We start from the raw sequence: 24,661 nt of genomic DNA, 5'->3' as shown, positions 1-24,661 counted from the left end.
CCGGGGAGCAGGAGCTGACCCCACGCCCAGCCGGCGTCCCCGAGGGGTGGCCCACGCACCGGGCCGGGCCTGCCCCCAGCCCTCCGTCCCCCGCGAGAACTGCCCTGGCATAGGGCTGGGCGATAACCTCACAAGGGCAGCACCGCGGGGCGAAAGAGCATTTGCTTCCTGGTAGTATCTGCAGTTTTAGGCTCCCCTCCGCCCCCCAACAAAGGGTTTGCTGGGAGTCAGTCCCAGGTAAAGTTAAATAGGAGACATGGCCAGCCCTGGTCTTCGGAGTGGCTCAGGGAAATTTTCGGGATGTGGGGTCACTTGAAATTGTCAGTGACTTGGAGTTACTTGAGTAACTGCAGTGAGGAAAATTTCAGATGAAGTTTTGAGGGATCAGATCCAGGGGCTTTCGTCCATGTACAGTAGATGCCTCCACCACCTATGTCTAGTTACAAAATATCCATCACTCCAAAAATATCTCCTACCCATTAAAAGTTCCTGTTCACTATGGTGACGGCACATGGGTGATTTGGTGATGGGAAGCCCAAGGGGATTGCAACTGAGATGGAAAAATGCACAAAAATATGTAAAAATAAACTATTATTTTTAAAAAAGCTCCCGTTCATCCCTTACTCCCATCACCTATCTCCTGTCTCCGAGTGTGTACCCACACTTTCCCCTATGCCGGCCGTCTGTTGTAAGCGGCATCATGGCGCGTAATCTTTTGTGTCTGGCGTCTTTCACTTAGTACAAGGTTTGCAAGGTCCGTCCACACTGTAGTGCTGCGTTCCTTCTTTCTGGGTGCATAGTATTCCACAGCGTGCTATACCACACTCTGTATCCCTTCATCCATGGGTGGACCTCTGGGTTGTTTCTGCTTTTGTCAGTTGGCGGGGTGTTGCTAGGAACATTGTCGTCTGGGCTCCCTGAGGTCTGATTTTCCCAGGGCCACAAAGTCGTCCTGAAACGCCCTATTCCCCTAGTTGCTTCCTCTGTATCCTCCTCCTTTCCGGTCCTTTTGGTCTGTCTGCCTTTGCCCCCCATATATACATAATACAAGTTATTTTTTTGTCAAGATTTTATTTCTGCACACAGAACTGGGGTCCAGGCCAGAGGTGCAGGGGCGGTGAGAGGATTCTCCAGAGACAGAGTGGGGAGCAGAACAGGCAGATGGATGAAGTACACTGCTGAGGGAGCAGCGGAGAGACAGGAGGGGTCTGCCACGCCCTGTGGGTCACCTCCGGGGCGGGGATTGAGCTCGCACTGCAGAAGCTGCGTCCAGCTTGCAGCACTGCGTCCTAACTCGCTGCGCCCCCAGCGAGGGCCATAATACAAGCTTTTAGGTGCCAGCTGGCAGTTGCTTGTCAGCCCGCGGGACGGGGCTGCAGCAAAGACCTCTCGCTGTACCCAAGCCTCAGAGACTGGCAGGCAGGTCAAAACAACCACAGTTTTTTTCAGAACAAACTTCCTGTTGCCCACCCAGGCACCAGTAAGTCATTAGGATTTCAGGATCTGTCTCCAGGACTGGGGAATGGGAAATGGGGGTACAATAAGCAATGCACTTACCCACAATGAGCACTGCACTTACCCTAAATTTAGTAACCTCTTTCTTTGTGGATTATCCCCCTGGTTGTGCTAGGGGTTTTTGTTTGTTTTTCCATTAGGTTCCAGAGTCACAAATAAAGCTGATTCTGTCAGTTTTGCCAACTTAATGGCTGCTTCAGTGTAGAGACAGATTCTTGCGTTCTTTGCCTACCCTTTGCTGTGACAAACCTCACTTCCAGCACAGGGCACTATTGATTTTCAGTTAGTTTTCCTTGATGATGGACTCTTCCTGTTTCCCTCCTTCATCATTGTTTCCAGGTCTCGGTGGGCTCCTGTCCTCACGCTCCCTGAGGAAACCTGTCATGCCCAGAGCCGCCACCTTTGCTGCTGAAATTCAACACCGAGTCCTCTCCCCAGTGACCCAGCCTCCTGGGCTGTTGCCTGCGGATACTCCAGAAACCCACAGCCCGCTTTAGCTCAAACTACGTACATCCCTGGCCAGCAGGATGGCCGGAGAAGGGAGCCTGCCCAACTTCTCCCTCTTCTCCTCATGTAGAATATGCGGTGATAGCTGGCGCTCGAGCAGCCATTTTGGACCATGAAGATCCTGAAGAAGTGAAGCAGCAAAATGGGAGATCTCTGTCTTCACTGACTGTGGCACCACCAGCTTGGAAGAGCTCGTCTCTTGGTCGCAGGGAGAAAACAACTTCTATCTTGTGTAGGCGATTATTTTTGCCTCCCTCACAAGCAGCTAAATCAAAGTTGAATACACAAACCTCTCCAGCCTTGCTCCATACACCCTGTGCTCAATTGGCGACACTAAGCTGTGTGTGTCTGCCTCTTCTTCCATCCCTTGGCCTGGCATTTACTGGCAGAACCTCATCCTTACTTCCTCACTCCGGTCACCAACCCCAGAGCTTCCTGGCTTGGAGGTGCCTACCTGTCCGAGAAACAGGTGTCTGCAAAATAGGAGAAGAATGTGGATTCTTTCTCATAGTACCCGGGGTGCCCTGATGGGGAGGGCCCCTGAGGAGCGAAGGGACAGAAAGGAGACAAAGCTCTTGGCCACTGGATCCTGGGTGCCGGGTGTTGCTGTTACCTTCCAGCCGCCTAGACAAGTGTGGGCAGGGTGGCACTTCACATACGTTGCCTGTGGAGATGAAGAAAATGGTGGCTCAACTCTGCCCAACACAGAGATTTCAGTATTACAGCAAAGCTGCTGTGAAGTTGGGGTCAGACACTCAGGCACCGGGCCGGCTGCCTCATTTATTATTTTTTAAAGATTTATTTATTTATTCATACAGAACTGGGGTACAGGCCAGAGATGCTTCACCAGAGACAAAGCGGGGAGCAGAACAAGCAGAATAACGAAGGTCAGGAGAGGTCTGCCGCGCCCTGTGGATCTCCTCCGGGGCAGGCGGAGATGGAACTCGTGGGGAAGTGGCTTTAGCTTCTCAGTGCTGTGCTTCAACCCGCTGCGCCACCAGTGAGGGCCTGTTTGCCTCATTTTTGACACCCGGGCAGGTGGGTCAAACTGGCCAGGCTGGCTGGAATGGGGTATTTGGCAGAACCAAACGTGGAACTCCAGCTGTGTGCCCTGAAGCAGCAGCCCCTCGGCCACGTGGAAGTTCCCGTGTCAGGGAGCAGACTGGTTGTGGCTGAGTGGTGGCCCCTCGTTATTGTCCTTGGAGGTCATCACTCTCAGCTGCTTTTCACACGCTGGGTGCTGAGGAATGAGTAAGCGTCTTCCGGAACTGGACTTCAGCTTGGGAAGGGCAGGCTCTGCTTCGGATTGGGCTGTTCAGGATTTTGCGTTTGCTCTTCCACAGGCTTCGGGAACTAGACGCGGCCGGCCGAGGACGCCGTGCCAGCTGGTGGGATGCACGTGAGCTTTAGAGCAGAGGTGCCTGGGTGAGACCTACCTTTCCCCTTATCAGCCGTGTGACCTGGGTAATGGCATGTGTCCCTGGGAAGGATTAGGTCACTTTGCTCACCTCCCAGAAAATGTCTGCTAAGTACAAAAGTCAGAAGGCCTCCAGGGTGTCCATCGTACTTTAAGCAGAATTAGTGTTTTGTAAGAAAAACTACTCATGCAACTAACGCTTCCCAAGTCACAAAATCTTGCAAGTGCTTCTTCTAAAGACAAGCAAGATACTTCAGAGAGTAGCAGAGAGTCCTTGATGCCGACGTGCTCTCATCACACAGAACATTAAAGTGTATATAGCAGCAGGCTAGAAGTGACATAAAATTGACTTATTTCACACCGCTAAGGGCGTTCTCAAGGAAACTGGCATGTTCAGAGTGGTCAGTTCCTGCCAGTGGAGAACAGCAACTCCCAGAGCCGTCTGAGCTGCTGGCTCCTTCACGCTAAGCGCCTGGGAGTGGCCGGCCGTTGCTTCACTCTCAGTGTGCAGAGCAACAGAGAGAAAAGAGTGAGACCCAAGTCTCAGTGTTACTAGAAAAGCTTCTTTGCCCACACATGCCCCAAGGCTCTGCAGATCACTCTTGGACAACAGCTTAAGTCTTCGTTTGGGGCCTCGCCACTTTCATTCCAATTTTCTTTTTTTTTTAAAGATTTATTTATTTATGCAAACAAGAACTGGGGTACAGGCCAGAGGTGCAGAGAGGTGAGAGGACCCCAGAGACAGAGTGGGAAGGCAGATCTACTGAACTACACTGCTGAGGGGAGCAGCGGGGAGGCAGGAGGGGTCTGCTGCACCCTGGGGTCCCTCCCTGGCCGGGGACCGAACTCCCACCGCAGAGGCTGGGGCAGCCCCTTAGTACTAAGACTCAACCCCTTGCGACATTAGGGAGGCCCCTATCTTTACCTTTAGGGGAGCAAATGTTTACCTGTAGGGGAGCAAAAACCTGTCACCCCAAAATATGTCTTTGGAAAAGGTTGATTTGATAGGAAAGTCTCTGAAGAATGGGCTGCTTTTGGAAACGACATTTATACGTAAACTCTCTATAGGGACATCTCTTACCCAAGCTATTTAAGCTACTAAGGTGGCATCTGAAGTCATGTGACAAGTTGCTCAGTCCTGCTGGGTCTCCCCTTTCTCTGCAGAAAGCAAACACATTATTATTAAACTTCTTTCTGGCATTTTTCTCTGATGCAATCTGACTGATGTTTATTTGATTATTTGCCAGCCAGAAAAATACTCAGAGGGATCCAGGATGATTTCCTTTGTGTTCTGACATGTTGATCCTATTTTCTGGTTTGTAAACTTCTGTTCAGTCATTTATTATATTCTTTTGTAATTAACTAGTAAGTAAGTTGTTTTTCCTGAGTCCTGGCACTAAATCCTGGGCTGCTCCAGTAAATCAATGGAATCTGAAGAGGCGATTGTGGGAATCTTGAGTTTATTGCTGTTCAGTCAGGAAATCACAGGTAACAACCTGTGATTTGGCTTCTGAAGTGGGGGCTTGGTCATGGGGGAAGTCTTGTGTGACTAATATTTGCACGCTCTAGGGATCAGGTCCTGGATATCTTTGGGGGCTACTATTCAGTCTACCATAGTCCAACCTTGACCCTCAAAGTTCATGACCCACATGCAAAATACATTCATCCCATCCTGACCTTGTCTAAAGGCTCAACCCACTGCAGCACATGCTCGACCCCCGGCCAGAGTGACCACAGGGCGCAGCAGACCTCTCCTGTCTCCCCACGGCTCCCCTCAGCAGTGGACTTCATCAGTCTGCCTGTTCTGCTCCCCACTCTGTCCCTGGGGATCCTCTCACTCCCCACCCCCTCCGGAGTGTACCCCAGTTCTTGTGTGCATAAATAAAGAAATCTTTAAGAAAACGACACTTAATGAAATAAAAGACAAATCTGATTGTTGGAAAATATTCTCAATATTTAGAGGATTTATAAAAGAAAAGATGAAGAATTCCTACACATAAATAACAGAGACAAACTGCCTAATTAAAAGTGGGCCAAACGCTTGAACTGAAACCTGACAAAAGAAGATAGCTGAGTGACCTAAAAAGTGAGCTTAACATGGTCGCCAGGGAAATGTAAACTGGACATGAGCTGGTGTGGCAGTGAGATACTATTTCTCACTCCAGAATAACGAAAATGTAAGAGGCTGGCGGGGCTAAGTGCTGTCTGACTGGCGGGAGAGCCGCCATCATCAAAATGATACATTCGCGTGGAAACTTAGCCAGCCAGCCACCCTGAATTCAGCATTGGAGCCTCAGGCTCACAGAAAACTAAGGAAAAGAGGGTAAAACCCAGTGATCAGAGACGCCTCGTGATAGAAACACCACAGCGGTGTCTTCCAGAACCCCGCGGACATGTGCATAGAGCACCCCAAGTGGCACCATTTCCCCTCTGGCTGCCTCCGGTCAGGAGTCTCACGGGGTGGGGTGGGGGTCTTGTGTCCAGGGCCTCACCCCGTTGGTGACCACCTGGCCGTGGGTGGGGCCCGGGCTAGCCCTGGAGCAGGGCCGGAAGCCGCTTCTCTCCACCAGAGGGCATAGGGCTCCCTTGTCTGGAGGCTCTCTGGCTCTCCGGGGAGCGGGGAGGCAGGCGTCCTCTTTCTGAGTGGACTGGGCCCCTGGGCTCTATGTTCGGGCGCTCTGGGCTGGCCTTGGGTCTTCAGGACTGAAGCCCGCCGAGTCAGCGAAGGAAATACTCTCTTCTCTCCAGTCCTTGGCCTTGACCCCTCAGGGGTCCCGGGCTGTGAGACCAGGATGAGACCGGTCAGCTCCAGCTCGTACAGATGACTGCAGTCCCAAAGGGAGCCACCGGAGGGGAGTGAATGCTTGTATCCTCCTCACTGCCTGAGTTCTCAAACGGAATAAAAAAATCTTTTTTAAATGTATTTATTCATGCATACAGAGCTGGGGTAAAGCCAGAGGTGCAGGGGTGGTGAGAGGCTTCACCAGAGACAGAGCGGGGAGCAGGACAGGCAGATGGACGAAGCACACTGCTGAGGGGAGCAGCGGGCGGGTCTGGAGGGGTCTGCGCGCCCTGGGGGTCACCTCCTGGGCGGGGATGGAACTCGTGTTGAAGCGGCTGAGGCCAGCTTGCAGAGCTGCGGCCTCACCCGTTGAGCCACCAGGGAGGGCCCAAAATAAATTTTTTAAATAAAAGAAAATGGCAAGGTCCGAAGCCCAGTGAGCTCATCCCGTGGCCTTCCCCTGGGGCAGTTCCTAAAAAAGTGGAGACTGTGTGGGAGGCACAGGAAGCCAGCTGTGCTGCCTCCCTCCCTGCGGCCCTGCAGAACGGAATGTCACGGCCAGAGGAGCAGAGGCCTGGACCGCACCCTCAGAAGCCCCGACCTAGTGGGCGCAGGTATGCCCGAGAATCTGCTTCTCAGCAGATGGCCCAGACACGTCCGGGAGACGTCAGCCACACCGGCATCCTCTGGCGTCTCCACCTCCACGCCGTTCATTTGCTCTTAGAGTTCTGATGTAAACTGTGGAGTCCGAGTGGGAAACTCCATGCAGGAAGTTTACAAATTTTAACATGTCAAGGCCTCCGTGGTGGTGCAACTCTTAGAGCACAGCCCTGGGAAGCTACCGCAGCCCCTGCAGCTTGAGTTCGATCCCCGGCCAGGGAGCGACCCACAGGGCACCGCAGACCCCTCCTGACCCGCCCGCTGCTCCCCTCAGCAGCGTGCTTCGTCCGTCGGCCTGTTCTGCTCCCCACCCTGTCTCTGGGGAATCCTCTCACCGCCCCTGCACCTCTGCCCTGTACCCCAGTTCTGTATGTACAAATAAATAATTTTAAAAATAAAAAGTGGCCCATGAGGAGGTCCAGGTGAAATGGCTTCATGGGGTGGGGAGTGGCAGTGGGACTCCAAAATGTCGTTGGCTGTGGAGCATGCTTGGAGCAAGAAGCAACGGCATTTAGTGACGAACTGACAGTGTAGTGTGAGGAGGTAGGGCAAGTATGACTCTTGGCTCACTGGGACGAGGGCGAGGAAGCTGGTGATGCGTCACATGTCCACTCTGCTTGGGGCAAAGTGCAAGCCCGGCTCAGTCGCCAGCACCGTCCACTGCCTGTGTCCGTAGCTGGGTAAAACGCCCCTGGGGAACATCTACGACGCTTCACTCTTCTGGTTTGACCCACAGGTATTCAGTTGCCGAGCAGACCCCGCCAGAAAGGAGTGTTGGATGAAAAATGAGTACGTTAACGTTCTAGAGTAGCTAACAGTGTCTGGGCCTTGACGGCCTGGAGCCAAGCGCTCAGCCCTGGCCCGCTCCGAGACGCTGGCAAGGAGGCACTGGATCCCGGGCGATGGCCATGTCCCCAGCGGCCCTCCGGAGGCCTCTGGCCCGCCGGCTGGTTTGGCAGGAGGAATAGTGAGCCCCAAGTTGTCTGTATCCTGACACCTCAACCCTGTGACCATGTTGCCTGACACAGTGAAAAGGACTTTGCAGGTGTGATGAGATTAAGGGCACTGGGCTGGGAGATCATTCCGGGTTCACTGAATGGGCCCATGTGATCACAAGCGTTCTCGTGGAAAAGGGAGGAAAGGGGACCAGAGAGAGGAGGGAGATGTAAGACAGAACCAAGAGGTGAGAGCCTAGAAGAGGCTCGAAGCCACAGAATTCCCGTCCTCTCTGAAAAGGGGGACGATAACGGAAGTCTCCTGTAGCGCCCAGAGGGCACCGGCTGCCTTGACTTACGCCAGTGACTCTGGTGTCAGAGGACTGACCTCAAAACAGAAGAGTACATCTGTGTCGTTTTACCCCACTAAGTCTGTGATAGTTGTTTTAGCAGTAACGGGGAAGTAATAGACACACCAGCTGTCTGCCTCAAGTTTCAAAAGATAATAGCAGAGACAAAATAAACAGAGAGGGAGAAAAGGCCTATTTTCAGCCACCAACGCTACCGTGAGGGGTCGCGTAGAACAAATAGGCATCATAGGTGACTGCTTAGCCGCTTTTGAACCAACACCTTTCCTATTTCCAGGAACTTTGGGCCCAGAACTGTGCCAGGGCTGGGCCCAGAACCAATCCTGTGGGGGCCCCGAGAGCATTCTTTCTGGGAGCCCAGAGCACAGTGAGAGCTCGGGGCTGGAGGCGAGGGGCCTGGGTCCCAGGGGCCTGTGTCTCCCCTCGGGCTCTGAAGTGCCAGGGGCTCGGCTCCCCTCAGCGGTGTTGGGAAGCTGATTTGGGTGAGATCTGGGCTGTAGTCCCCCCAGGCCTGACTCCAGGCCACACAAAGATCCTTCCTCCTACAAATCAGTTGGCCACTCACTCCTGCGGCAGTTGTTGTTATAAGGCTCCACACATCACCTCCCCGAGCAAGTGGTCTGTCGATTTTAGCTGCTGGAAGGTGAATCGTTTTGTTCACTTTAGGAACATTCTGGAAATGGAGGAGCAGTTAGGAAATGGAGACCAAAGTGCGCTTTGATTCCAGTTACAGCTGCAGCACATCACAGAACCGTGAGCAGCTGGTCCCTGAAGCCTGAGTGGCCCTGGAGACAAGGCAGGCCAGGTCCAGGTGGATGTTCAGGTGGACGGTAGAAGGGTCCACATGGGGGCTGGCCAGGGTGATGAGCACAGTCTCCTCAGACTCAGATGAGAAGGTTGTAAGAAGCGTCATTCCGAGAGAACTTCCCCAGGAGAACTTGTCCCTATTTCTGGTCTGGAGAGAATGGCTCGCAGCGCCTGACGTCCCTGGGCTGAGAACACTCAAGGCTGAGGCGGCCAGAGCTGTGTCTTCCACATCCCGCTTCCAGGAACATGCTCAGCCTGGCGCAGTCAAGGCCGGGGCAGATGTGTCTTCTTTCCGTCAGCTTCTGGTGAAGTCGTCCTTTCCCTCTGGACTCTGTCAGAATTACTCCTCGGTATTTCTGAGTCTCTGGATGGTTTATAAGCACTTGGGAAACCAGACGCATTGTGTGATTTTGTACTGTGCTTTTTTACTCCTTCGGAGACTCCTAAATCCCTGAACCAAGAACGTTGACCAGAAAATTAAGTGTTCTATAGAGGCTTCTGAGAATTAAGAATAAATAGCAGAAACATGTTGATAATGGATTTTTCAGGAATTTGAACTACTATGAAGGCAAGTTTATGTCCATAAGTGACCCCACAGCCTCTGGAGAATGCTGATTCCTGGATCTTACCAGGGTCAGGTGAGGTAGAGTGTTCCACATATTTGTGAACTTGAAGAATAAACTAATCTTAGGAAGATTTTTCTATGCAAAATATAGTTGAGGAGAGGTTTCCAGAAATCTACCCTCAGCTATTGTCCTTCCTTTAGTTTATAGCTAAAACGTTGTGCTCGTCAGGGAAAAGTTAAGACCTCACTGACAGTAAGTAACATAATGAGAATCAATGTGAGCATTTGATCAGCTCCTTCCTAATACCCCTTTTAGCAGAACAATTTCTCAAGAAATGAATTTTCCTAGTTAAGCTTTGATTGGGAAGCAGGAGTACATGAAGATATTAACTGGTGAGCAAATTACATTTAGAGAAAAACGGGTTATTCCGAGGAACACTTTCTAGAAGAAAACTAGAAATACTTCTTGAATGTATCCTCCGTTCTTTAGCGGTGAAGATATGCGTCATTCATTAGTCGTGGGAGGGTAGCCCCAGAGGGGTTTACCTTGGGTCTATCCTGCTAGTTAAAGGTTCAGGTAGGGGCCTTCCCTGGGGGTGCAGTGGGTTAGGACGCAGCACTACAAGCTGACCGCAGCCGCTTCAGCACGAGTTCGATCCCTAGCCCCGGAGGTGACCCACATGGCTCGGCAGACCTCTCCTCACCTGCCCGCTGCTCCGCTCAGCCGTGTACTTTGTCGACCTGCCTGTTCTGCTCCCTGCTCTATCTCTGGGGAATCCTCTCACCGCTCCCTGCATCTCTGGCTTGTACCCCAGTTCTGTGTGCACAAATAAATAAATCTTTAAAAAAAAAAAAAGTTCAGTTAGAATTCTGATAGCAACCATGATTTCTATCCAGTGCCATATAAACACCACTGGTCCACGTTAATTGTGCTTTACTGAAATGACCGCAATTAACTGAAATCATTGCAGATACCGTGACTGTGGAAAACACTGAGAGACACAGTGAGTTCTGTTAAACAACGACATCTACTTAATAATTGTTTCTCCAAGTGCTTGTTCATCTAAAGAAGACTCCACAGAATGCCGACTTCAGGCCCGCCCCCAGGAGACCAAGTCACCCTGAGTGGGCAGGCCCCCGTCTTCCCCATTCCTGAAGCGAGTGTTGCTCTTCCAACTGGGGCGTTCTTGGCCGGCTCCTGTAACCCCCAAGAAAAGCTAAACAGTATTTCCTCTCTTAATTGCACAGAACAGTCTTTGTCCTCAGATCTGGAGCTCAGCGTTCTGGCCGTCCTGTGCTGCCTCCCTGTGTCCAGGGGAATGCATCTGACAGACCGAGCTCCCACACCTACGTACCTGCCAAACTCCCGGGCCTTCCGAGGCAATCCTGGACACCCTTAGAACCCGGCTTGCCACTGGGAATCCGGATAATGTGCCAACTCTAGTGAGATCGTTTACTCGCAGGGTCCTGATTCTTGAAGGAGTCTCTGGAGCAATCAGTAAAGGTCACTGATTGGCTTTCCCCCACGTTGGCACCCACTGAATTCTAAGATTACCATGGAGTGACCCACACATTTTGTTGTTTTGTTTCACCTTTGAGGTGACCCTGGCCCTTCCTGCACCCCAGGAAGCAGGATGCAGTCACTCTCTAATAATCTATCAAATACCAAGAATCACCTACTCAACATTCTGAAGACGATAGCGAATATTTTTAAGCACAGCTACAGAAGGGCGTGGTAAAGCTAACGTGTTTCCTGCTTTGGAACTAACAAAACATCCCTTTCAGCCCTGGGCTTCCTTTCCCTCCCCGAAGGAATGTGCTATTGTTTGTAAATAGAGTGTCCAGGTTTCCCTGCTATTGGGAAGTGAGGTCGCTGCTGTTCGGTATGAGTTCACCGTTTATTCCCTGGGCCTGGGTAGGCAGGTACCATTCATTTATATGAAAAGATTCTGAGCATTCCCACACCCCCAGAATAACTTACCAAGTCACACCAAATGGGAATGTCCTACTTTTGGGGATCGGGGGTAACTGGTCTCCTTACTCCACCTTTATTTAACTACATATCAAAATGGGCCTGCCTGGCCATCCTTAGAGGGTGGGTGTTGATTTTGTCCAGCGGACTCTATGGAGGTATAATTTACATAAAACACAGTGCACCCGTTTTTTGTCTGTTTGTTTTATATATAAAGATAAAGATTTTATTTATTTATGCATACAGAACTGGGGTACAGACCAGAGGTGGAGGGGCAGTAGAGGCTTCACCAGAGACAGAGTGGGGAGCAGAGCAGGCAGATCAGTGAAGTTCACTGCTGAGGGGAGCAGCGGGCGGGTCAGGAGAGGTCTGCCGCGCCATGTGGTTACCTCCGGGGCAGGTCGGAATCGAACTCATGCTGAAGTGGCTTTAGCTTCTCAGTGCTGTGCTTTAACCCGCTGCGCCTCCAGGGAGGCCCCGTGCACCCGTTTTAAGTGTACAGTTCAATGAGTCCTGACAAGTGGTCCCACCTGTGTGACCACCACCATACTCAGGAGGTGGCATATTCTCCACCACACCAAGAAGTTTCCTCGTGCCTGTTAGCTGCTTCCTGTCCCCCAACTCCGAGCAGCCACTGGTCAGCTCCCAGTCGCTGCAGATTAGCTTTGAGAGTCTTTGATTTCAGCAAGAATTACTATAGGACATTTTATTTCAAACATGCTTCTGCTTGGAACCCTGCCGGGGGGCCACATAAGACAATTTTGACATTGAGAAAACTTGCAGTTTCTATATTATCTGAGCTACATCCAATGTACCCCTTGGTTGACTCCTTTTCTTTTATTTTTGTGATATTGTCTACAGCAACGGCCCCAGTTCCTCCCTCCTACAACCATATTCACTGCTTGTATTTTTACTGCCTTCACAGTTTTTGTCTTTTCCAGAATGTCAGCGAGTTAGAACCACAGAGGATATGGTCTTTTCAGTTTGGCTTCTTCTACTTCATCATGTGCATTCAGGTTTCCCCGTATCTTTTCGTGGTTTAATAGCCAATTCAAATTTTTGCACTAAATAATACACCATCTCTGGATGTTCCTTAGTTTATCCCTTTCCCTGGGATATCTTGACTGCTGCAAAATTTCAAGATGAATGAAGCCTCCACAAACAAATAAGCAAAACAAGAGATGGAGAGTATCTCCCCTCTCTTGAGCTGAGACTCTTTGGGACTCGGTTTGACCAAGACGATGTGGAGGAAGTGATACTTTGCCAGTTCCCGGTCAGGCCTTACGAGGCCTGACAGCATTTGGTCCTTGGGGCCAGCTACCAGAGGTGAACTCAGTCCAGATGGCTGAATAAGAGGCTCCATGGGGAGGGAGAGACCCAGACATCTCCCTGCTCCCTTCCCATCTTGGCTGCTCCAACACCAGCCAAGCTCCCAGTGAAATGCAGCCATAAGTGACCTCACCCCGCGCAACACCTGAGGTCAGGCAACCCACAGCATCACTGTAAAGAATCGATCTTTATTATTTGAAGCCATAAGTTGTTACACAGATGATGCAACCAGGAGCGCCAATGAAGAAAATGCCCCTCAAAAACCCTAGAAGAAACTCCCCAAAAGGCCAGAGCATATGTCTCTGCCATAGTGGAGTCAAGTCTGCTCCTCCACAAACTCCCAGATGCAGCTGACTACGCTGTTCCTGCCCAGGAAACCAACTCCGGGGGGAGGAACAGGTCCACAGAGGCCTTGCCAGAGACTCAAGAAGCATTGTAGGAGTTGCTTCAAGGAGACAAGGGACCCACATACACTAATTTTCTATTTCCTCTTGTGGCTTTCAAAGCCACGTGGTGGGGAGAGAAAGAGCTGAGGAACTGGAGTCCAAGGAGACCTAGGATACTTGACGAATAAATGTTCGAGCCAAGATTCCTCACCACTCCAGGGCGTCCCATTCCGAGGCTTGGCGTGGTGTGCAGCAGGTCATGGTTTCTCACAAAATGTTAGATCAGTCAGCATCCGCCTGAGGGGTATCCCCACAGGGGCAACAGATTGAAGGACTCTGAGGCTGGTGTTCAGGCACAGCTTAGCTGCCAGACACGGATCCCAGAACATTCCCGGGGCATCACGCACACTTTCCAGGCCAGAGAGAGCCAGAGGAAACTTATTTTGGAAATGAATTGTTGACCTCTTGTAACACTTGACCTTCACCTACCATGTAACAATAGGTGAGCTTGGGGTGAGCTTGGGACTGCAGCATACTGACCACCGTGCGTTCTTTCCTGGAAGACTTGATCGTCTTCAAACAGATGGCCAGGTCACGGAAAATGATCTCCTTTGGCAGTAACTCGTTTGAATGGCGGAGGACTCCTCAAAGTCTGTATGCAAATTGTTCTAAATGTTTGAATAACCAGGTGGTCTGAACAAGGGGTAGCTTTTCCTGATAAATATAGGCTGTCAGCTGCTGGCAGAAGCTGTTTTGAAATGGCCGTGAGAAGCAAGGACGCAACTTCTTCACCTCTATTTCACCCGAAGTAGCCACCCGCTGGCGAGTCCCTGAGATGGAGGACAGGGGACTGGAGGCGTTTCCTGAACTTGGGCCAGAAGGACGCAGTGTGCACTGAAGTGGGTTTCTGTAGTGTCACCTCCTCAAAACACAAGAAAGAGGAAGAGGCGGACACGTAGGCAGCCCGGGAATGTTCTGCGAGAATTGCTGTGGAAAAGCAGTGAAGGAGCCAGGCCACAGGCCGGGAGACTCACAAAGGAGGCATCAGCGTCAGACTTTTCACTTTCTAAATTGGTTTGTGTCTTACTGAATAAAAGCATTTGATCCTCTGCTTATGCAAGATGTCTTAGCTATGTGCAAACCTTTTGAAATGCCTGGAGTGCTTACGGATGAAGGGTGGAGTGACTTGTTATTAGCTCTGTCTGTAACTGGAAGGCAGCCGCGCCCGCTGGCAGCTGACTGAGTAGGAAAAAGGCCCCAGGGTGTCCTGTGTTGGGGACACCAGGTGACTGCACAGACTCCGTGCCAGCCAGGAGATCCCGGCAGGTGCGGGGCTGCTGGGAAAGGTGCCAGCTTGCAAGGCTTTCCTGCCTCGGTGGGGCGTCTGGCTGCGTCACTCTCCCTGCGGCCTGGGGACTGAAGCCCAGCTCCCAGCTCCGTCTTCCAGACCTTATTTTTCCTTTCCTTGGTGCTCTGCATTTTCTGGGACAGCAAATCATACTAGAGTTCCAAACACTTTGATAGTATTTTCCTCATAGATGTACACCCAAGAAAGTGTCACATTGCAGGGCCCTCCCTGGTGGCGCAACGGGTTAGGGCGCAGCACGGCACGCTGGCCACAACCGCTTCAGTGCGAGTTCGGTCCCCGCCCTGGAGGTGACCCCCAGGGCACACAGACCCCTCCTGTCTCTCCGCTGCTCCCTTCAGCAGTGGACTTTGATGATCTGCCTGTTCTGCTCCCCGCTCTGTCTCTAGGGAAGCCTCTCACCACCCCCTGCACCTCTGCCTTGTACCCCAGTTTTGTATGCATAAGTAAATAAACCTTTAAAAAGAAAGAAAGAGTCACACGACAAAGAAACACCCCCTCAAATAAGAATCCAAATCAAGCTACCATCAAGGATTTCAAGAAACAGAACAGAGGTGGGGTGTGGCCTAGGGTCACCGGCCAGTTGGATCTGTGTTGACACCTAGTTTCATAACGGTCTGAGAAGTGACACTGATTTTCCCAAGGTGATGACCTAAAAACACAATTTAATCATCAGAAATACTCAAAAATAGCATCTTGTTATTCGTATCCAGTTTGTTTGATAGTCCGCCTCCCTTTGGGAATGACATAAGGCAATAACAATCACCCGATGGTTTTAGCGGTGTTTTTGCAAGTAGCCCACAGACTGTTTCTCTTGTCTTACGGGGCCTGCGGAACTGGCTGAGCTTCTCCCTGGCAGGGACAGCCTCCTCGGGAGTTTGTCGGCAGCTTGTGCTGAGTCTTCCTGCACCAGCACGGAGGGTCGGTGTGGTGTGGGGACCTCCAGCCACACGCCCTGAGCCTCTCCTGTCTCCGGCTGACCTGTCGGGAGAGACTGTCCTCTGGCACATCAGGGACAGCAGCTTGGTCCCTTGGCATGTGGGGAGGCAGCTCACTGGCCGGGGGCAGCGTGAGGCCATTGTTAGAGGAAGTTTACCTTTGGGCTCTCTTGGTCACAAGTTTCAGAGACCTGTTTAGATTGGCCTGAGTTAAAAGGGGACATTTGTATCCGCACATACTGGTGTCTCAAGGAACCCAAGGGCAAGAAGGGCGAGAAGTCTTGTGAGTAACTGAAATCCGAAATACTTTGCAAATGGACATCACATTTCGGGCTCTGTGAACAGGGGGTGTGTGGCCCTTCCATGGCCTGAGCGAGGGTGGGCTGTAACCGGCCCAGTGGGACAGAGGCCGGCCCTATGAGGGGCTGGGAGACAGGTGGACAGTCAAAGAGAATACCTAGGGATACATAAACATTGAATACATGATAAAGGAAGCAAAGAGGGACTCACCAACCCATGGTGCCAATACCCTACATCACACACCACAGTGAAGTCCACTTTCATTAAAGGGGAAGCAGAACAGTGTGGTGACATTTAGGAACACATGGGGATGGAGTGGTTATCAAATGAATTTGACCATTTGAAAAGTAAACCATCAACATGAAGATAAAATACAAGTTAATATTAATTAAAGCCTTGAAGAACTGCATGGAATGATTTCTTTCTTTTTCTTTTTCTAAAGATGTATTTATTTATGCATACAGAGCTGGGGTACAGGCCAGAGGTGCAGGGGCGGTGAGAAGACTCACCAGAGACAGAGTGGGGAGCAGAACAGGCCGATGGATGAAGCACACTGCTGAGGGGAGCAGCGGGGAGACAGGAGAGGCCTGTTGCACCCTGTGGATCACCTCCAGGGCCAGGGATCGAACTCACACTGAAGCGACTACAGCTAGTTTGTAGAGCTGCATCTGAACCCGTTGCGCCACCAGAGAGGTTCCAGAATGATTTCTAAGCCCAGAAACCCAGGGAGAACCATCAAGAAGCCCTGAGCAAACTTGACCCCTGTTGCGCACTCACTAGTCATCTCCATTTTGAAGCACTTTATCCACTTTATATAATGCAACTTCCAACCTTGCGGCATGCTAGTATTTTTCTCATTTTTTCAAGTAGGTAAACTGAGGCAGAGAGGTGTTAAGTAACTTGCCCATCATACATTTAGTGGCAGAGCTCAGTTTTATACATGGAACCACCCCCAAAGCCAATCATCAAAACAAGTTTCAAAGGTTAAATCGGGTCCAGCGCGTTCACTCATTCCTCCCATACGCATTCTCCGAGCTCCTGCTAAGGCGCAGACAGGCCCCGGCCACTGCGCTCGCCGTGATGAAGCAGGCAGACAGCCGCTGGCATCACAGTACTTACCTTCTGGATCCCAGATTCTAGACCATGGAGGACCAAACAAGGCAGTCTCTTGTGGCAAGTGCCGCAAGCCTCAAACGTGGGACCATGGGATGAAGAGTCGCTGGGTAGGGACCTCAGATGGATGAGGATGTGGAGGGGGCAGGGGGAGACGTCTGGCTGGGGGACAAGACGTACGGATCGGGGAGCGAGAGTCAAGAAGGACGCTTCAGTGGAACTTTGTGGATTGTGTTGCCACTCAAAGATGGGACGAGCCTAGAAGGTGCTGCAGGGTTAGGGAGAAAAATATAAGACCCCATCTTGGCAGGGTAAGTTTTTTGAGGTCACTGGGTCACCACAATAAGCTTCAGGAGTAGAATTTCATATCCCGACAACTCTATACCATACCATGTCCACCACCGAGGGAGAAGTGACCGTCCACTACCATCCAATGACCCCCCCCCAGCTCCTCTCACCCCACACCCTTCCATTCTGTCCTCAGAGTCTAAGAATTAGATGTTGTTTTGCTTGTTGACATGTTGAGTGTGAATGGCCCATTTAGACATGCAAGTACCATTGTGAGCAAGTAAATAGTCTCCCAACTATAATACATGCGCAGTAAATATCATAAACTGTCAACATCAAACCTATGGACCAACAGATGTGTGGGGAAAGGATGGGAAAGATGATTTAGAAAAGGGATAGAACTAAATAATCAAGGTGTGGAAATATTGGAAGTCACGAGGAATCCAAGGAGTGTAACTTGAAACATAGATAAAATGTGTTTTTAGTTAAATTTGAAAAAAAATTAAATAATAACACTCAGTGGAGCTAGGTAAAAATACATGAGTGGGGCCCTCCCTGGGGGCGCAGCGGGTTACAGCACAGCACTAGGAAGCTAAAGCCACTTCTGCATGAGTTCGATCCCTGCCTGCCCTGGAGGTGGCCACAGGGTGCGGCAGACCTCTCCTGAGCCGCCCGCTGCTCCCCTCAGTAGTGTACTTCGTCAGTCTGCCTGTTCTGCTCCCCACTCTGTCTCTGGTGAGTCCTCTCCCCATCCCTGCCCCTCTGGCCTGCACCCCAGTTCTGTTTGCATGAATAAATTAATCTTAAAAAAAAAAACAACTCTCCATGGAGCCAGGCCTCATTGCTATTCTCATACACGGCAGTGTCATCATCAAGTGGCACGAATCCTTTGGAAAGTCACTTGCTGAGCGTCCTATAAACGCTTATGTCCTCTGACTCGGTTTTTTCATTTTTGGCAATGATATCTGTGAGGTGCTGTCTGCCGGTGGTATTTACCGTGGGGTTATTAATATCAAATATTTGAAAAACAAAGCAGGTTGGCCAGCGGTAGGGCAAAGATTACATCAATTCTGGTAAATCTGCACTTTTGCACAGCCATCTGCAGGGTGGGTACACCTCAAGTCACCTGCTGGGCCGGTGACTCTTGTGGCTCTGTGGACCCCACATCCCACAGAAGCAGAGGATGCGGGGAGGCCTGGCTCGCCGCAGGGCTCCCAGCGGGATCTTCCGGCCCGGGAACCTGGACAACAGAGTGACTGTGGTGCCCAGGGCTGGCCGAGGCCCCCGAGGGGCCAGAGGAAGGGAAAGAAGCCCACATCCTGAAAAGCCTGAAACTTAGATTATAGAATTTTAAGAATACCTGGGTGGCTGCAGTGGTCTCTCCCCAAGACCGGGACAGTGCTGAATCGGTGCTCCCTGCATGGGGGGACGGCGCCCCGGGCTCCCAGCTCGGGGGGAAGCGCCTGTCCCTAAAGTTTATGCTCCTGCATTCAGCATCTCCACACCCTTTGCATGGGCTTTGTCTGAAAGAGGCCTGAAGTCCTGAAGTGGCCAGTGAAGCGGCTCAAGGTCACCTCTGTTCAGCCACTGGGAGCCATTCAGATGCAGGGTGTGAGTCCTCACACATCCAGGCTGCTGGCTGGTTACTAGGCGATTTCCATGGCGACCAGGAAAGCCGCCTGCGAATGCCTTCTCCAGCCTGCATGTAGCTGGACATCAGCAGTCTTGGCAGGCGGATATTCTGAGGAGTCGGCGACTCCCCGTTTTCCCCTGTGTGTCAGGAGGAGGGAACTCCGCCCCTGCCTCCTGGAGACGCTTTGTTAGAACAGCCTCATGACCCTCAGAGCAGGTTGGCCCAACGCTCTTCAGAAATGACCCAGAGAAGTAAACTGACCAGAGAGTGTGTCCAGGGGAACTGGCGAGGGCTCAGGACACTTCCACCGTTCCCAGACCAGGAGTCCGGAATCACTGTGTGCCCCTGCCGGCCCTCGCTGGGAGACACTGCTGTGTCTGAGCCCAGCCGCCCTGGATGGCTTCCTCAGACGTCCGTCAAGGGACTGCTGTCTCACAGCTCCAGACAAGGGGAGCCCCCCTCGCCCCCCCAGATCTGCGCATCTGCTATGTCCCGGGGCTCCAGCAGCTCTGGCTCTGGGAGCACCCCCGGGGGCGGGTCTGGCTTATTTCCTCAGACACCAGAAGAAGGAAGCCGCTGCTTCCTGTTGTCACTCTTGTTCTCTGTCAGACGCTCGGCTGGCCACTGGGCCCTCTCCAGGTGGAGAGTCACACGGCCATCTGCTCTCCCCGGCGAGGGCCACAGCTCGTCCTCCAGCTCGGGCTCACAAGCCCAGGGAGCCTCTGGCGACAGGCTGCTCGTGCTCGGACTCTGAGCTCCCCTGGGGTGCAGCAGTTTGCTCGGAAGACAGGCTGCTGACTGAGAGCATGGCTCCTGGGTCTCGCCCGCACTCAGTGGTCAGCGTCTCCAGACGCGGAGCCTTGAATCTGTCTTCCCCGGGGGTTCTGATACCCAGCCAGCCCCTCAGGACATGGGCGCTGGGAGGAGAAGTTCCCTCCTGGGCTCTCAGTGGGTCTGAGTGTTCTCGCTGCTCTCAGGAACACGGGTGGGGGCCAAGACGTGGACAAGTCGACATTTCTTTAGCGCTCAGGCGTTAGACCCAAGAAACACCCCATTTATCAATACCCTATGGCGATAGACATATAGCTGTTTAGCATTTTAAACTTTTTTTTTTTTTAAGATTTACTTATTTGTGCATACAGAACTAGGTAGAGGCCAGAGGTACGGGGGCTGTGGAAGATTCACCTGAGACAGAGCGGGGAGCAGAACAGGCCGACTGACGAAGTCCACTGCTGAGGGGAGCAGGGGGTGGGTCAGGAGAGGTCTGCCGCGCCCTGTGTGTCACCTCTGGGGCGGGGATCAAACTCTTGCTGCAGCTGCATTAGCTTCTCAGTGCTGGGCTTTAACCCGCTGCGCCACCAGGGAGGGCCTCATTTTAAGCCTTTTAATCATGCAAAAGGAGAACAGAAAGGACTCCATTTAGACAGACTTTCCACTTAGGGTTACTTGAGCAATTTCTTGTTGCTGGATGTGGTTTCCTTAATTGAGCTTCCCTGCTCACCTCCCTAAAGCCAGTAACAATAGAAAATTAATATACGAAAGACTTTGACGTGTTCAAGTGTCCCCTGGAAGGAAGAACTACTTTTTTTTTTTTCCTACCACCCAACCCCCTAAGGAACCAGCAAACAAGACAAAATTCGAGAAACCCTGGGGAGCTCCCAAGGGCAGGCCAGATCTGTTTTGTTCATCATTTATCTCAGGACCTGAGCACAGTACAGAATGTCCCCAGATTACGATGGGTCAGCTTAGGAATATTCAGCTTCAAGATGGTGTGAAAACAATATGCATTCAATAGAAACTGGACTTGGAACTTCGAATTTTAACCTTTCCCCCGATTATCGATGTAGTGAGCATCCATGCACCCATTCCTTTCCCGCGTTTGGTGCAGGATACAACCCACACGTAGGTGTTCAACACCTTGTTATGAGGCAGGCTTTGTGCAGGGGCTGCCCGCTGTGTCCTGAGCACAGGTACCGGGAGGCCGGGTTAGGCTGCAGTGTCATGTAGCTTAGGTGTAGAAATTGCATTTCGACTTAATTATTTTCAACTGATGATGAGTTTGTTAGGCCATCACCCCACCGCAAGTCAAGAGAGATTTGTGTCTGACACGGTGGTGCTTACCTGTCAAACACATCAGACTGGAGTCCAAGCTCGAGGTCCTGGTAGGTCCAGCGTCTGGTGACAGCTTCCTCGTCCACAGATGGTTATCTTCTCTCTGGGTCCTCTCCACGCAGGGGGAGGGGAAGCAGAGCTTTCTGTGGCCTCTGCTAGAAGGAAGTAATCCCATTCACAAAATCTCCATCTTCGCCCCTAGCCACCTTCCAGAGGCCCTACCTCCTAGGGGCAGCCATGGGGGTTAGGTCTCAACATGTCAGTTTTAGGGAACAAACTTACAGACGATAGCAGCCCACACGGGTGCCCCTCAGTTTCCCGTTCAGAACTTCCCTCCCACTTGTGCCTGGAGTGAGGTCCCCAAAACAGATCTGACCATCTGACTCACTCCTAAAAGCCTCCGTGCGGGGTAAGAACCCAAACTTTCTGGTTGAGGGCACCGTCTGAGAAGAATTGCCTAGTTTCTAGTTGCCAAGACTAACGTTTCTTCCATCTGGGCTGCCCCAAACGTAGCTAAGAAAATTGTGGGGAAGTTCAACTAAGCTCGCATCAAGATCCAAGTTCAGGCACCTAGGTTCAGCATTTACCAGAAAACCAAATGTGGAAACTTACATTTCAGTGGCTAGATACCTGCCACGGCAGGAGCCTAGGAGACACTGAAGCATCTCCCCATCCCTCTGCAGCTTCAGGTCTGTCTGCAGCAGCAACCCCAGCCAAGGACCTTCTGAAATGGAGCAAATTTATAACAAACCATTGTCGGCGTTGACCCTCTTCTTTCTTGTTCCAGGAGGCATCCCAGAGACTTTAGGATGAAAAATCCTGATGTGGAACACTTTGGGGTGGCTGCCAACACGTGTGCACCCTCCTCCCCTGCCCCATGGCATCACAGAGTGCTGCATTTTCACCCACTGAGTGGACCGAGGAGCCAGGGCTAGGATGCCTGTTCAGAGTCTCGTCCTAAGCACGGTCCAGCACGGCCCTGGACTCCTGTGCCTCCCTCCAGAGACACTCAGATCAGCTCTCTCCTGCGGAATGTCGGAGCTGACCCGAGACCACTCACTCACTCCTCCCAGCCTCCCTTACAGAGGAGCATCTGGAGGTCACGGCTCTTGCCTGTCCAGTCTCTTCTGGGCATGGAAATCAGCTTGAAGGGTCTAAAGTAAACTGTTTTCTGATGACAGATGGAAAATAAAAGCAAGAAAAGAATAATGATTCTACTTTCCCCAGTGTTTTCTTTTGGGGAAATTTTATACCGAAAACAGAAAGGAAGCAATATTTTGCCATAATAGAGATTTCCTAGAATACTCCAACAGTGGCTTGTTGAGTCGTCAAGGCCTCATCTGGCTGAACTAGACACTTAGGGTCAAGGAAGAGAAAGAGCTCAATCTGGGTCCTTGGAATCCCCTACTATTTCCTGCAAGGATATCCTGGGGATTGGAGGGGGGACTCGGCGGATCAGGTGACCCGCTGCGCAGCAGCGTCTTTCAGCAGGAAGTGCCTCTCGGGTGACACCAATCAACGCTCACCTTTGGGGGCCGTGGGAGCCCACCCTGGTGCCTGCCTACAGCTTCCAGGACCTGGGGCCTGTCTTTGGAGCTCGGAGATGCGCAGCTGGTTTCCTTCCCAAAGCCCCAGCTGCAAACCTGGCTCTGAGCAGATGCTACAGCCCCAACAGGTGAACCCATAGCTGACAGGATGCGTAGCTGGCCCCGCTGCTGTCATCAGATGGGCAGACCTGGTCCCCAAACTCTGTCCCGGTTTCCTCTCTAGGTGAGGGTGATCAATATCAACCTAGGTAAGTCTAGAGAGTAAATGGCATAAGGTACAGAAGGTCACCAGCGCAGCCTGGGACATGCCGGGCATGTAGCAGACGATGGTACATTAACAATCAGATAGTAGTCTGCTTCAGAGTCACCTGGAAGACTGAGCTTCCTGCCCAGCCTTGTGGAACATGCCTCAGCCCTCACCTGCCCACTATTCACTCCCCAGGGCTTCCCCAGGCACCAAGTCTCCAGCATGAAATGTGGGGGAGCACCTGCCTTCCTGCACCCGGTTTATTTCTTAGTGGTTGGCTGTGGTCCAAAGAGTGAAATCGCAGAGCAATTAAGTTCCAGGAGGCAAAATGCGGCTGTGTGGCCTTTTGAACGGGGTTCAGGGAGAGATGTCAGGTATGTGTTAGGACACACGTACTCTTCAGACTCTGTGCTCCCAAGTACCTCTACATCCGCCCCGGTTTCCCCCACTCTGTGAGTGCAGGAACGCCGACATTTGCAGAAAACAGACCCCAGCCTCAGGGCCACCTGTAGAAGGCAGATGACTATGAAGCAGATTCCAAAAAGAAACTTGCAGAGGTCTGAGAGTTCTCGCTCCTTCCCTACCTTTGAACCTCGGTGCCCTGCAAGTATTGGAAGCTGGAGCGTAAGCAGGGACACTTGTGCTCACTGAGCACTTATTGAGCACCTACTGTATGCAGATCCTGTCCTAGGCAGTGGGCCCTGTACAAGCAAGCAAGCCCTGAGCCCTGAGAAGCTAAGGATTTACTATATGCAATCAGAACCACCACATCTCAGTTCTGAGGGCCCCAAACAGGCCCTCATCCCCCTGAACTCTCTCAAAAATGGGTAGTTTCTTAAAAAAAAAAACAAAAAAACTATTTACGCGTATAGAACTGGGGTACAAGCCAGAGGTGCGGGAGTAGTGAGAGGATTTGCCAGAAGGAGTGGGGAGCAGAACAGGCGGATGGACGAAGCACACTGCTGAGGGGAGCAGCGGGCGGGTCTGCGGCGCCCTGTGGGTCACCTCCGGGGCGGGGATCCAACTTGCACTGAGGCGGCTGCGGCCAGCTTGCAGTGCTGCGTCCTGACCCGTTGCGCCACCAGGGAGGGCCAATTTCTGAAAACGACAACAAAAAATTAACGACTATCTTTTTATTCTCTTGTGCAAAGATGTCTCCTCCAGAACTAGTTTCTGCTTACTTGCTCAAGGAGGCCGTGTCTTAACGAACTGTTTTCTTACTGTTGCTTTTGTTAAGAAAAACAGCCTTTGAGAACAGCACCCTTTGCTTTCTCCTAATGACACAGCATTTTCCCCCTCCCCTCCCCCACCCCAACTTGGCAATTTTCCACTTTACACCTTCAGGTTCGATGCAAGTCTGTGTGACAAGTGAGTCAGTTCTGCCGGGAAATCACCTCTACCCTGTATGCCCCGGGCTATGTTTCACAGTGGGGAGGAGGCAAGCGGATCTGAGTTCAAATCCTGGGCCCGCGTTGACCAGCCGCTTGGCCTGGGGTGGTCCCATTGTTACAGGGCACCCCAATGTGAACTGGGCTGCCTGTGTGTCCTCCCCCGTGTGCTTCAGATTCAACCGTACTGCAGACACACAAAAAGGTCAATAATGGGTTTATTTACAAAGGGAAAAAGAAAAGCAGCAACCCAGGGAAAGAGAGAGAGAGAGATACAACCAACGCGCCCTACCAGTTCCGCTGACGTGGACTCCCAAGAACCCCTGAAAGCTGGTCAAGAGCCAAGCGACCAGCCGCCGGCCACGAGGCCAAGGGAGAGAGAATCTCAGCCCAGCGTGTCCACCTTTATAGCCCCAAATCTCAAAATGGCGGCTTAGCTCCACCCTTGGGTCCCAGCACCCTCCCTTGGGTGACGCTGGGGTTTGT

The 24,661-nt window shown here is 51.8% G+C and overlaps 1 protein-coding gene across 1 annotated transcript in view; it reads left to right on the top strand.

Annotated features, from left to right (window-relative positions):
- The first annotated feature begins 2,134 nt into the window (after positions 1 to 2,134).
- Positions 2,135 to 24,661, top strand: part of ITPKB (inositol-trisphosphate 3-kinase B) — a 114,130-nt gene continuing 91,603 nt past the window's right edge. The window contains exons 1-2 of the mRNA XM_012730871.1: positions 2,135 to 2,151; positions 3,366 to 3,421. Coding sequence (XP_012586325.1) covers positions 2,135 to 2,151; positions 3,366 to 3,421 — 73 coding nt within the window. The remainder of the gene's footprint in view (positions 2,152 to 3,365; positions 3,422 to 24,661) is intronic.

The sequence above is a fragment of the Condylura cristata genome, unplaced genomic scaffold (assembly GCF_000260355.1).
Source record: "Condylura cristata isolate star-nosed mole 26May11 unplaced genomic scaffold, ConCri1.0 scaffold00029, whole genome shotgun sequence".
Lineage (NCBI taxonomy): Eukaryota > Metazoa > Chordata > Mammalia > Eulipotyphla > Talpidae > Condylura > Condylura cristata.
Note: the sequence above shows the minus strand (reverse complement) of the source record. Positions and strands in the feature narration are given on the sequence as shown.